The 13,922-nt window shown below is 42.7% G+C and overlaps 2 protein-coding genes across 3 annotated transcripts in view; one reads left to right on the top strand and one right to left on the bottom strand.

Annotated features, from left to right (window-relative positions):
* Nucleotides 1-13,922, bottom strand: part of TMEM35A (transmembrane protein 35A) — a 269,462-nt gene that overhangs the window by 190,446 nt on the left and 65,094 nt on the right. The window lies entirely within an intron of this gene.
* Nucleotides 1-13,922, top strand: part of LOC141108729 (gamma-aminobutyric acid receptor subunit beta-4-like) — a 181,183-nt gene that overhangs the window by 145,584 nt on the left and 21,677 nt on the right. The window contains exon 4 of the mRNA XM_073600621.1: nucleotides 1,212-1,432. Within this exon, the coding sequence (XP_073456722.1) occupies nucleotides 1,212-1,432 (221 nt within the window). The remainder of the gene's footprint in view (nucleotides 1-1,211; nucleotides 1,433-13,922) is intronic.

Raw genomic sequence — 13,922 nt, 5'->3', positions numbered from 1 at the left:
CATGAAGAATGTAACATTCCCTAATACCCTAAGAACGTTCTATCCTAAGAGAAAATAACCTAAGAACATTTGACCAGAAAAGAAAATAACCTAAAACAATAGCTTAATACCATTCAACCAAAAACGATAGTCCAAAAACATTTGACCAGAAGAGAAAATAGCCTAAAAAAAATATTCTAATAACATTTGACCAAAATAGCCTAGTACAATAACCTAAGAACAATCAACCAGGAGAAATAAAAAGCCTAAAACAATAATCTAATAACATTTGACCAAAAATAGCCTAACATCCAAGAACATTTGACCAGAAGAGAAAATAGCCTAAAACAATAGTCTAATAATGTTTCAAAAATAGATTAATACAATAGACTAAGAGCATTTGACCAGAAGTGAAAATAGCCTAAAACAGCAGTCTAATACCATTTGACCAAAAATAGACTAAGACCCCTTTAACACCAGGGGGGTTTTCAGGAGGCCCTGAAAACCGCCTCCCATTCATGCAAGTGTGACTTTTCACACTCAGGTCGGTGCGCTTGCGGGACGTTCCAAAAAGCCCTGCAAGCAGCATCTTTGGGGCGGGTTGGGAGCGCTGTATTTAGCGCTCCCAAAATGCCCTGCCCATTGGAACACGGGAGTTTTAAACCCCTTCTTTGGGGTTTAAGCACCGCTTAAACAGCGGAAAAGCGCCGATAAAATGAGCTGCGCTTTACCGCTAACACGGCCGCAGACCCAGTGTGAAAGGGGTCTAAAGCAATAGCCAAAGAACATTTAACCAGAAGATAAAATAGCCTCAAACAATAGCCCAAGTACATACTACTAGAAGGGAAAGTAAAAACTTTCTGACCAACCAACAACCACAGCTTTATGCACTGTGTAAAAAAAAACAAAAAACCCTAAAAATAATAAGTAATGGTAATTAATAGGCACAGAACGAATGTATATGCATTTTTAGTTAATGAATAGCTATGTTTCTTTTTTTTCTTTTTTTTTTTTTCAATTAAATAGACTACTATTTATAGACAACTATGAAAATGTCAGAGGACACCATTTTGGCTGTGTTTGAAGGGGGCAGATTTGTTGATATTAAAGATGAATGAAAAGATCTGCCTTGCTGGAGATCCACCAGATTCAGCTCTTTGATCCATTTCACAGATATTAATTGTCTCCTTTTTGATTAATTGATCTTTTTAATTTTTTTTTTTCTGTTGTAGGACTATACCATCACCATGTATTTCCAGCAGAGTTGGCGTGATAAGCGTTTGGCTTATACTGCCCTCCCCCTGAATCTCACACTGGATAACAGAGTGGCCGACCAGCTTTGGCTCCCAGATACATATTTTCTGAATGACAAGAAATCGTTTCTACATGGAGTCACAGTCAAGAATCGAATGATAAGATTGCACCCAGATGGTACAGTACTCTATGGGTTAAGGTGAGTCATTGGCCATTTTGAGCTATTGGAGTTCATTGTTTTTTTGAAATCCAGTCCACTACATACGATTCCAACATCTCGATTTGATATCCCCAATTATGAAAAACTATTGTATGTAATTTATAATTTGCATAAGGTAGTCATTGCTTATTATGTAAAGAGCAATAATTATCATCACCCTCCTAAAAGGGTATTAAAGTCCCCGAAGAGAAGAGGCACTTAGCTTCTTTAGCAAGGCAGTGGTCCTCTTGGAGGTGTGTTTGGGGTAATTATCATGTTGGAATACTGCCCTGTGGCCCAGTCTCCGAAGGGAGGGGATCATGCTCTGCTTCAGTATGTCACAGTACATGTTGGCATTCATAGTTCCCTCAATGAACTGTAGCTTCATGCATAGACAGGGTTTCCCCATTCCTCCCATTCCTCCCAACCCCGATCCACCTCCTGTGACCACTTTGGAGGTCTTAACAATGACTGCTCATAGAAATGTTTCCACCAAGGCAAGAGGTGTCCAAACTTTCCAGTACAGGGGCCACATTGTGTATTTTACAAACATTTATGAGCCGAAAAACAAAATACCCATCAGAGTTCCCCTTACATTAGGGTCCCCGTTAGAGTTCTTTATAACATATGTGCGGCGCTAGTGAAAAAACTCTGTATGGCTAAAGAATTTGAGATATGTAACCGATAACTGGTGTGCTCAAAACTATGTCATCTTAAATCCATAAATATTATGCAATGATTGTGACCATAAGAGCAATATTAATGTCCGTGAATTATATTATAATAAGTCCATAGAGTGAAAAAAATGAGTGAAAAAAGTGAATATATAAGATAAGACTGGATCAAATGGGAAGATGTAGTCCTTTATAGCGTAAATGCTAGGATGAGTAGATATGGAAGACAACCACCACCGATTGTAAGAAGGCATACCGGAACTGATGGACTCAAATAAGCGTACGCCCAACGAGTCACCAAAGCTTATGGTGTAAACACCAATTAATGGAACATTCGCACGTATACTTCTAGCCAAGATGGGAGATGTCCTTACCTCCTGTAGATGGCTCAAAACAGGCATGGCTTGAAGGCAACTGATGTCCACAAGTCCTGGTGGGCTGTGTCTTTTACCATAAATCATGCAGTATAACCGAGAAGGAAGCAAATACCCCACATAGTGTGAACCCGTAGGTATAAATGGGAATTTAATAAAAAATGGGAACACTCACATTTAGAAGAATAAAACAAGTGCTTGTAAAAACATCAATTTAGGCAATGCAATGGCATCAGCAGGGCTCGCCCTGATGCGTTTCGTCAAAGAAGACATCATCTGGGGTCCCAATCAGAGTTCTACAAGCGCTTGTAAAAACATCATTGTAGGCAATGGCATCAGCAGGGCTCGCCCAGACATGTTTCGTCTAAGAAGACACCATCTGGGGTCCCCATCAGAGTTCCGCCATCAGATTAGGTGACTCACCCTAATGAAGAGGAATCTCCAGAACACTTATATTGCATCTGTCATTCCACAAAGCCAAATGTGGATCAACATACCAAAAAGACAATCTCGTAAAAAGGTGGGCAGATTCCCAAATGATTGGTATACAGTGACCCCCGACAGTATGCTATCAAAATATATATGATTTATTGGACATTAAAACATTGATTGCAAAAAGACAAGAACAGTCAATTCAAAACCTTTGTTTTTTTTGGGGTTTTTTTTTTTTTTTATGTCTGAGCACTTTTCAATTTGCTGATCTGGGCGTTTGTCACAGGTGAAGATCTACACTGTCTTGTTCATCATTGGATCGTTTCTTCAACTTCATAGGGCTTACTTCCATTTCTCAGCCCCTACCTGTATCTATAGGAAGAGGGTTTGGTCTAATATATGTATATCGTTACACTTGATTGTATAGATACCTGTCTTCCCTCAGATCGATACTCTTTTTGAGCGGGAGATCCATTGCCCATGTGTGGTGTTATCTCATCAACCCCCCTTCTGAGGGATCGATATTGCTCAAAAAGAGCGAATCCCCCTGTCGATCTTTTAGCCACACAGTGGATAGAGGATATATTCACCCGCTCGTATGAGTTTGTGCTGCTTGGCTCTGTATGTGTTACATTTTAAATGATTTAATAACAACGTTGTTATTTTCGGTGTTCAGTGGAGGTTTGACTGTTCTTGTCTTTTTTGCAATCAATGTTTTATGTCCAATAAATCATATATATTTTGACAGCATACTGTCTAGGGTCACTGTATACCAGTCTTTTGGGAATCTGTCCACCTTTTTACGAGATCCCCATCAGAGTTCCCCTTACATCAGAGTCCCCATGAGAATCCCTCCTTAATACATGGTCCCCATCAGTGGCGGCTGGCAGGTTTTTTTTTTGGGGGGGGGGGGCAGCGGCACACCTGGGCCCACCCTTTTTTGAAGCCTCTGGCTCTAATTACGTTCTTTAAAAAAACAGCTATGAGTAAGCACTTTGTATAAGTGTGAAACGCGTCAGATGTTGTGCTGTACCACTCCAGTGGTGTCTCATGTATCTTATGATCCTGTTTTACAAATAAAAAGAAGAATTTAATCAGTTTACCCCGGTGTGCGGCTGTCCAGATCTTCTCATTCATCCACATCTTCATAAAAACACCCTGTGCGCCCCTAATGGGTGGACCACCACTGGTCCCCATCAGTGTCCCCCCTTACATCCGAGTTACCCCTTACATTAGTGTCCCCATCATAGTCCCTTACTACATCAGGATGCCCATCAGAGTCCCCCTTTATAGTCTCCCCTTATGTTAGGATACCTGTCAGAGTCCCCCCTTAGATCAGAAGTGGAGACCACAGACAGCCTTTGCTAACTTTAATCCTCAGTTTGTGCATATTGAGGATACACCACTGACCCTAGCTGGGGGCCAGGCAAAATACAGTAGTGGGCTGGCTGTCAAGAATCAGCAGTAGGGATGGCCAGACCTGAGTGGCTATAAAGTAAACTGGGACCAGACTGTGCATGCTTTAAGTGAGATTTATTTATAGGGAAACAAAATCCATCCAAACACCAGCATACAGGAAACATAAAAATATAAGTGAACCAAAAACCCAGTGACAGTATACATAAATAATCAACCCAATAGAAAAGCCTAACTAACAACAACTATATACAATATATACAAAAATGGGCAACAGAAAAGCAGGGGAAAACTGGAGGTGCAGGGAGCAGATGGGAAGGGGGAACCAAAACTGGGATAAGGAACAAGGGGGAGCAGGTACAAGGCAGCTGGGTACAGGGCAGGATCAATGGCGGACAGAATCTGGAAGCAGCTAAACACTGGAGCGAGAGGCACTAGTAGGGGAGGACCTAAATACCCTCCCAGTAGCCAGCATCAGGTTGAAACTGATTACTGGGATCTGCTGGGAAATACTCGCTGGGGGACACTGAAACTACAACCTTCTGCTCTGGAAGGCAAAGTGCCACCAGCAGATGATCCAGGTCCAGACATCGGCTATGGCCCACAGGCCATAGGTGGGAGACCCCTGCACCAAGGTATAAGAACCTCAGTGGGTAGAAGGCTGAATATGACTTTTGATAACTAAGGCCCAGAACTACATTCAGATCTGACCGGAAAGAAGGTGCGTGTGTCATACTCCTAGCAATATTTCACTAGAAGACTATCTTGGAATGGGAATATAATCACTCATAGGGAAGGAAAATGTAGGCAGCCACAGGCCTCCTTGCTGAGGCCCAGGCCCAGTACAGAAGGGCTGCCTGTACCCCCCTTCCCCATTGGTGGTCCTACCCACACATACAGAGAGCTGATAATATTGTTACTGCTCCATGCATAGGCAAAAAAAAAAACCTTCCTTACTTGATTTTCCTATGTAATCAGTCTACTGCTTCAAAAGGTCTTCAGAACATATTCAAGTTTAAAAGGCAACTTAAGCATAGCTAGAAAGGTCAAAACACTTTTTAGAATACTGAACACTGCCATAATGCTCTGCCAGCCTTGAAAAGAACAAATGTTGTTTACTGTGAAGTCACCACCGACACAAACTCTACTATGGCTGTGTCAGATAAGATTTATGAGCAGAAAATACAGTGATCTACTGCATATACTCAGGGCTTTTTATCATCAGGAACGCAGCGGTGCACAGTACCGGCACTTCCAGCACTGAATGTATGTACTGGCTATGGCTTCTTGGGTGTACAGGCAAAGCAAGCACCCCAAATATCTCCTAACACCCCCAAACAGCTGCAGTCAGCAGACACTTATTTTATAGTCCCAGGCCAGCTCGATTAGTCCCGGCATAGTGATATGCCCTCCGTCTGCAACCGAGGAAGCCACTTTGACATCCTGACTCCCTCTGGCTGCCTGTGTCCCTCTTTGTAGCATGCTGTTGTCATTTTTTTTTTTTTACCATTTCTTCACTACTCGTATCCACAAAACAAACAAGGGGGAAATCGGCGCCACAAGTTCAGACCTACCAGGCTGAGGGCTCAGGAGAAGGTAACCTGCAGCAGAAATGTTCAAGGAGACTAGACTATTGATGAATGCAAATAACATACGCACAGCGCAGTGGGAACCTTGACCTAATGACCCTTAAAATTCCTATGGGAGCCCAATTGGTGCATAAAAATTTACGGTGTAAAAGCCCATAGATCGTCAAATGAAATTGATCCACCTTTCTTGTTATCTTTAACAAGTTCCACAAATTACCTAGCACCAAAAAACAATACTTGGTTCTGTATTCACTTCAAGGGGTGGTGCTGGGAGTTGTGTAAGGGGCTGAGATAAGAGTCAGCACTGAGTGGTGGGTAGGGAGCGGGCAGGGAGATTTGGGGGGGGGGAGGGTAACTTGGGAGGGAGAAAGAGTACCTTCATCTATTCTTCGAGAAAAAAGGTGTGTGTGTGTGTGTGTGTGTGTGTGTGTGTGTGTGTGTGTGTGTGTGTGTGTGTGTGTATATATATATATATATATATATATATATATATATAATATATATAATATATATATATATATATATATATATATATAATATATATAATATATATATATATATATATATATAATATATGTATATATATATATCCCAGTCTTAGTCCGTAGGGTTCAATACTGAGTTGGCCCACCCTTTGCAGCTATCACAGCTTCAACTCTTCTGGGAAGGCCGTCCACAAGGTTTAGGAGTGTGTCTATGGGAATGTTTGACCATTCTTCCAGAAGAGCATTTTGTGAGGTCAGGCACTGATGTGCACAAGAAGGCCTGGCTCACAGTCTCCGCTCGAATTCATCCCAAAGGTGTTCTATCAGGTTGAGGTCAGGACTCTGGGCTGGCCAGTCAAGTTCCTCCACCCCAAACTCGCTCATCCATGTCTTTATGGACCTTGCTTTGTGCACTGGTCCAAATTATTTGGTGGAGGGGGGATTATGGTGTGGGGTTGTTTTTCAGGGGTTGGTCTTGGACCCTTATTTCCAGTAACAGGAACTCTTAGGGCATCAGCATACCAAGACATTTTGGACAATTTCAAGCTCCCAACTTTGTGAGAACAGATTTGGGATGGCCCCTGTTTGCTCCAACATGACTGCGCACCAGTGCACAAAGCAAGGTCCATAAAGACACGGATGAGCAATTTTGGGGTGGAGGAACTTGACTGGCCTGCACAAAGTCCTGACCTCAACCCAATAGAACACCTTTGGGATGAATTAGACTGCGAGCCAGGCCTTCTCGTCCAACATCAGTGCCTGACAGCACAAATGCGCTTCTGGAAGAATGGTGAAACATTCCCATAGACACACTCCTAAACCTTGTGGACAGCCTTCCCAGAAGAGTTGAAGCTGTGATAGCTGTAAAGGGTGGACCAACTCAATATTGAACCCTATGGACTAAGACTGGGGTGCCATTAAAGTTCATGTGTGTGTAAAGGCAGGCGTCCCAATACTTTTGGTAATAAGTGTACGCCGATATTGTACCTGGCTGCCTCGGAGGGGAAGGGCGCAGTCACACACAATCCTGCCTCCTGGACTGGCTCTTAGGATAGACATCACATGTCCCGGCATTGGACCAGTGTTCAGTCTATCATAAGAGCCAGCCAAGGAGGTGGGACTGTGTGTGACTGCGAGCGCTGAGTAAACAGGAAATTCCACTGTGTAATCCGGCACAGATTAGGCTGCATTGATGGGCAATGGTGAGGCTGCATATGGGCACAGATCAGGCTGCATTGATGGGCAATGGTGAGGCTGCATATGTGCACAGATCAGGCTACAATGAGGGGCAATAGTTAGGCCGCATATGGGTACAGATCAGGCTGCATTCATGGGCAATTGAGAGCCTGCATATGGGCACAGATCAGACTAAAATAATGGGCAATGGCGAGGCTGCATATGGGCATAGATCAGGCTGCAATGATGGGCAATTGTGAGGCTGCATATAGGCACAGATCAGGCTGCAATGATGGGAAATGGTGAGGCTGCATATGGGCACAGATCAGGCTGCATTGATGGGCAATGGTGAGGAGCATGTGTGCACAGATCAGGCTCCAATGATGGGCAATGGTGAGACTGCATATGGGCACAGATCAGGCTACAATGAGGGGCAATAGTTAGGCTGCATATGGACACAGATCAGGCTACATTGATGGGAAATTGAGAGCCTGCATATGGGCACAGATCAGACTGAAATAATGGGCAATGGTTAGGCTGCATATGGGCACAGATCAGGCTGCATTGATGGGCCATGGTGAGGCTGCATATGGGCACAGATCAGGCTGCAATGATGGGCAATGGCGAGGCTGCATATGGGCACAGATCAGGCTGCAATGATGGGCAATGGTGAGGCTGCATATGGGCACAGATCAGGGTGCATTGATGGGCAATGGTGAGGCTGCATATGGCACAGATAAGGCTGCAATGATGGGCAATGGTGAGGCTGCATATAGGCACAGATCAGACTGCAAATGATGGGCAATGGTGAGGCTGCATATGGGCACAGATCAAGCTGCATTGATGGGCAATGGTGAGGCTGCATATGAGCACAGATCAGGCTGCAATGATGGGCAATGGTGAGGCTGCATATGGGCACAGATCAGGCTGCATTGATGGGCAATGGTGAGGCTGCATATGAGCCCAGATCAGGCTGCAATGATGGGCAATGGTGAGGCTGCATATGGGCACAGATCAGGCTGCAATGAGGGGCAATAGTTAGGCTGCATATGGGCACAGATCAGGCTGCAATGATGGGCAATGGAGAGCCTGCATATGGGCACAGATCAGGCTGAAATAATGGGCAATGGCGAGGCTGCATGTGGGCACAGATCAGGCTGCAATGATGGGCAATAGTGAGGCTGCATATGGGCACAGATCAGGCTGCAATGAGGGGTAACAGTTAGGCTGCATATGAGCACAGATCAGGCTGCAATGATGATCAATGGCGAGGCTGCATGTGGGCACAGATCAGGCTGCAATGATGGGCAATGGTGAGGCTGCACGTGGGCACAGATCAGGCTGCAATGATGGGCAATGGTGAGGCTGCACGTGGGCACAGATCAGGCTGCAATGATGGGCAATGGTGAGGCTGCATATGGGCACAGATCAGGCTGAAATAATGGGCAATGGTGAGGCTGCATATGGGCACAGATCAGGCTGAAATAATGGGCAATGGTGAGGCTGCATATGGGCATAGATCAGGCTGCAATGATGGGCAATGGTGAGGCTGCATTACTGGGCAATGGTGAGGCTGCATTGATGGGCACTGATAAGGCTGCATTGATGGGCACTGACCCTTATTTTGCTTCAAAGTTCTTTATTTAAAATGTAAGTTTTTCCTGAAGCTTCCCTCATAAAATTAGGGTGTCAATAAATACGGTCAATTAAAAAAAAATGATGTATAATATGTTGGTAAGGTATAATGTGCAGAACCGAGAATCGACAAAAGAAAAAAAAAAACATTCTGGGACTCAAGGGAATTTAGGGAGGAAAAGGTTCGGGGCTCAAGTGGTTACAATGTATCTATTTTTTCCCATTTTGTTTTACGCTCTGTTACAGATAAATGTGTAATGTATCTACTGGGAATTATTCCCTTTTTTGTGGTGATGTATATTAACAGCAGCATTTCCAACTGTGCATTTTATTTGTATCCTCGTACATGTGAGTACATGCAATATCTATCTATAGTAACACCCCCCCCCCCCCCCCCCCCCTATGCAGTGCAGGGATATATATAGCGCGCACAGTACATGGTAACAGGAGCGGTACACGGAGATCGGGGCGATACACGAACGTCTCAATGTTTCCCTTTTTCCTCATTACCTCTGTTTCATTGCTTATCTTTTTCCTGCGTCACCCCTCATACATTTACTCCCCACCCACCTCCCATTTATATGTTTCCCCTCCCCGATCCTCTTTCTTCTTGTTTCCATAGAAACCAACTCCACTTGAAATGAAACTGATTATTCCTATTGTAGACAGAAATATAGCAAAAAAAAAAAAAACGTCTTGGATTCTACCAGCCTGCAGTGTTATTACAAAAAAAATAATTTGATCTATTTGACGCTACAATGGGGCAGTGTGCTTTATTATTGAACATACGGCTTGAAGTATCATTTATTTATTTTTATTTTTTTACATGATTGTTATTTATTTATTTTATGTCATGTGAGTTAACCACTTGAGGATCACCCCATAGCAGATTTACTGCTACGGGGCAGCCCTCCTGCGCAGGATCGCACATATATACGTGATTCTGCACTTTCACCAGTAGGGGGTGGGGCGTGCACGCAGCCAGCGGGCCTCTTCTGCTGTGATTATTCACAGCAGAGGCTGATCTGCGGGTGCCAGTACTTGGGGTCCGCCGGCACCCCGCCGATCGTCAGGCAGAGACTCAGGACTCTGCTAATGTAACCATGGTAGATCTCGGTTCCTACAGTGGGGATGTGATGGATTTCCTTTCTTTGCAACGCAGGGAATAAAATCTATCTCTTCCCCTAGTAAAAGCAGCACATACAGTACACACAAACACTGGCTAGGCACACAGCTTACCCTTTGATCGCCCTAGATGTTCAACCCCTTCCCAGCCAGTGTCATTAGTACGGTGACAGTGCATATTTTTTAGCACTGATCGCTGTATTAGTGCCACTGGTTCCTGCAAAGTGTCAAAAGTGTCAGATTGTCTGCCGCAATATTGCAGCCCCGCTATAAGTCGCTGATCGCCGCCATTACTAGTATAAAAAAAATAAAATAAAAAACAATTCCATCAAAATATCTCATAGTTTGTAGATGCTATAACATTTAAATAAACCAATCAATATACACTTATTGGGATTTTTTGTTTTCAGTCCTTCTTTATTGATTTTTAAAACAATTATATAAATACATGTACATGTCTTTCATCATATATATTATTATATACCATCCTATATTTAAAATATCATCTTTCCATCCCAATTTCTAATAACCTATTATAAACTGAACCTTCTGACATAATAGATCTGATGTAATATATATAAACAAATAATATATCAAATTAGTCCATAATATATTTTTTATTGTGATACACATAAACAAATGATATATCAAGTTAATAAAGTATTATAAACTGAACCGTTGACATATTTTTTTTTACCATGTCCAAACTCCATTCACCCCTACCATTCATCCATATCTTACTTATCATGTATACATTCTATACAGTTACTCTTGCATTTAATTGGGATTTTTTTTTTTTAAATCAAATAATTTTTATTAATTTTTTTTTTTTGTAATACATATAATCAAAATATATCAGATTAATCCATAGGATATTTTTGTTGTAATATATATAAACAAATAATATATCAAATTTGTCCATAATATATTCTTATTGTGATACATATAAACAAATAACATATCAAGTTAATAAAGTATCATAAAGTAGGAAAACACACAAAACAAACAAATCTTGCACCTCGCCGACTATAATAACATATGATGAGGGAAACCTAGTAGAAACATAGATACACGCTGCACGACATCTTAAACTCCGCCAATGTCTTTTTTTTTTTTTTTTTTTACCAAAAACATGTAGCGGAATACATATTGGTTTAAATTTATGAAGAAATTAGATTTTTTTTAAAAAAATTATTGCCTATGTTATAGCAGAAAGTAAAAAAATAAAAATATATATATCTATATAGATAGATATAGATAGATATCTACCTATATCTATCTATATCTATCTATCTATCTATCTATCTATCTATATATATATATATATATATATATATATATATATATATATATATATATATATATATATAGATATATATCTATATCTATCTATCTATATAGATAGATATAGATAGATATCTATATATATAGATAGATATCTATAGATATCTATCTATATATATAGATATCTATATTTATATATATATTCAAAATTGTCTGTCTTTTCATGTTTATAGCTTAAAAAATACAAACGCAGTGGTGATCAAATACCACCAAAAAAAAAAAATCTCTATTTGTGGGAAAAAATGACTTCAATCTTATTTGAGTACAGCGTTGCATGACTGCGCAATTGTCAGTTAACCACTTCGGCCCCGGAAAGGATTTACCCCCTTCCTGAACGAGCCATTTTTTTGCGATACGGCACTGCGTCGCTTTAACTGACAATTGCGCGGTCGTGTGACGCTGTACCCAAATAAAATTGACGTCCTTTTTTTCCCCACATTTAGAGCTTTCTTTTGGTGGTATTTGATCACCTCTGCGGTTTTTATTGCGGCGGACACATCGGACACTTTTTTGAGACCAGTGACATTTATACAGCGATCAGTGCTAAAAAAAAAATAGCCACTGATTACTGTATAAATGTCACTGGTAAGGAAGGGGTTAACACTAGGGGGCGATCAAGGGGTTTAATGTGTTCCCTCGGTGTGTGTTCTAACTGTGGGGGGATGGGACTGACTGGGGGAGGAGATTGATCAGTGTTCCTATATACTTGGAACACATGATCTGTCTCCGCTCCCCTGACAGGACGTGGATCTGTGTGATCTACGTTGCTGCTCTGTCACGAGCGATCGCATGTGCCCGGCGGACATCGCAGGCACCGGGCACGCACATCGGCTCCTCAGTACCACAGCGCGTGCGTGCCCCCTATACCCCTTAAAGCGCCCGTTGCGCAGCTATGGCGATTCGCGCAGGGGAGCCATTCTGCCGTCGTCAAACGAGGGCAGGCGGGCGGTCGGCAAGAGGTTAAAGTAATGCAGTGCCGTGTCACAAAAAAATGGCCCGGTCATGAAGGGGGGTAAATCTTCTGTGGACAAGTGATTAAAGCCATATTAAACCCAAAAGCAAACATTTTATGTTGCAGCTTACCAATTTTTTAGATGTGACGGCTGCATTCATTTTCTTTTAGGTTTTCCTTCCTTTATTTGCACCTGGTGATCCAGCCAGTAAATCTGCTGTTTTCCAAAAGAACAAGCTGTCCTGCAAACGTATCAGTTAGAGCAGGGGTCTCCAAACTTTCTAAACTAAAGGCCAGTTTACATTCCTTCAGACTTTGAGTGGGCCGCACCGGGGCTAGTGAGAGTAGGAAATGCCCTGGAGTCAATGGGGGTACACATTGCCCTATCTTTGGTAGCATTGGGAGGAATATTTCCCCATTGTTGGTATCAGGGGAAGGAACAGTGCCCAATCCTTGGTGTCGGTGGGAAGAAGGAGGAATATTGCCCCACTGTTAGTATCAGGGGTTGGTATCATGGGAGGGAACAAGTGCCCCATCCTTGGTATCAGTGGGAAGAAGGAGGAATATTGCCCCATTGTTGGTATCAGGAGAAGGAACAAGTGCCCCATCCTTAGTATCAGTGGGAAGAAGGAGGAATATTGCCCCGTTGTTAGTATCAGGGGTTGGTATCATGGGAGGGAACAAGTGTCCCATCCTTGGTATCAGTGGGAAGAAGGAGGAATATTGCCCCATTGTTGGTATCAGGAGAAGGAACAAGTGCCCCATCCTTGGTATCAGTGGGAAGAAGGAGGAATATTGCCCCATAGTTGGTATCATGGGAAGGAACAAGTGCCCCATCCTTGGTATCAGTGGGAAGAAGGAGGAATATTGCCCTATTGTTAGTATCAGGGGTTGGTATGGGAAGGAACAAGTGCCCCATCCTTGGTATCAGTGGGAAGAAGGAGGAATATTGCCCCATTGTTGGTATCAGGGGAAGGAACAAGTGCCCCATCCTTGGTATCAGTGGGAAGAAGGAGGAATATTGCCCCATTGTTGGTATCAGGGGAAGGAACAAGTGCCCCATCCTTGGTATCAGTGGGAAGAAGGAGGAATATTGCCCCATTGTTAGTATCAGGGGAAGGAACAAGTGCCCCATCCTTGGTATCAGTGGGAAGAAGGAGGAATATTGCCCCATTGTTGGTATCAGGGGAAGGAACAAGTGCCCCATCCTTGGTATCAGTGGGAAGAAGGAGGAATATTGCCCCATTGTTGGTATCAGGGGAAGGAGCAAATGCCCCATCCTTGGTAT

This window comes from Aquarana catesbeiana, linkage group LG09, assembly GCF_042186555.1.
Source record: "Aquarana catesbeiana isolate 2022-GZ linkage group LG09, ASM4218655v1, whole genome shotgun sequence".
NCBI lineage: Eukaryota > Metazoa > Chordata > Amphibia > Anura > Ranidae > Aquarana > Aquarana catesbeiana.
The sequence above is the reverse complement of the archived record's forward strand: the minus strand, read 5'-3'. Positions and strand labels throughout refer to the sequence as shown.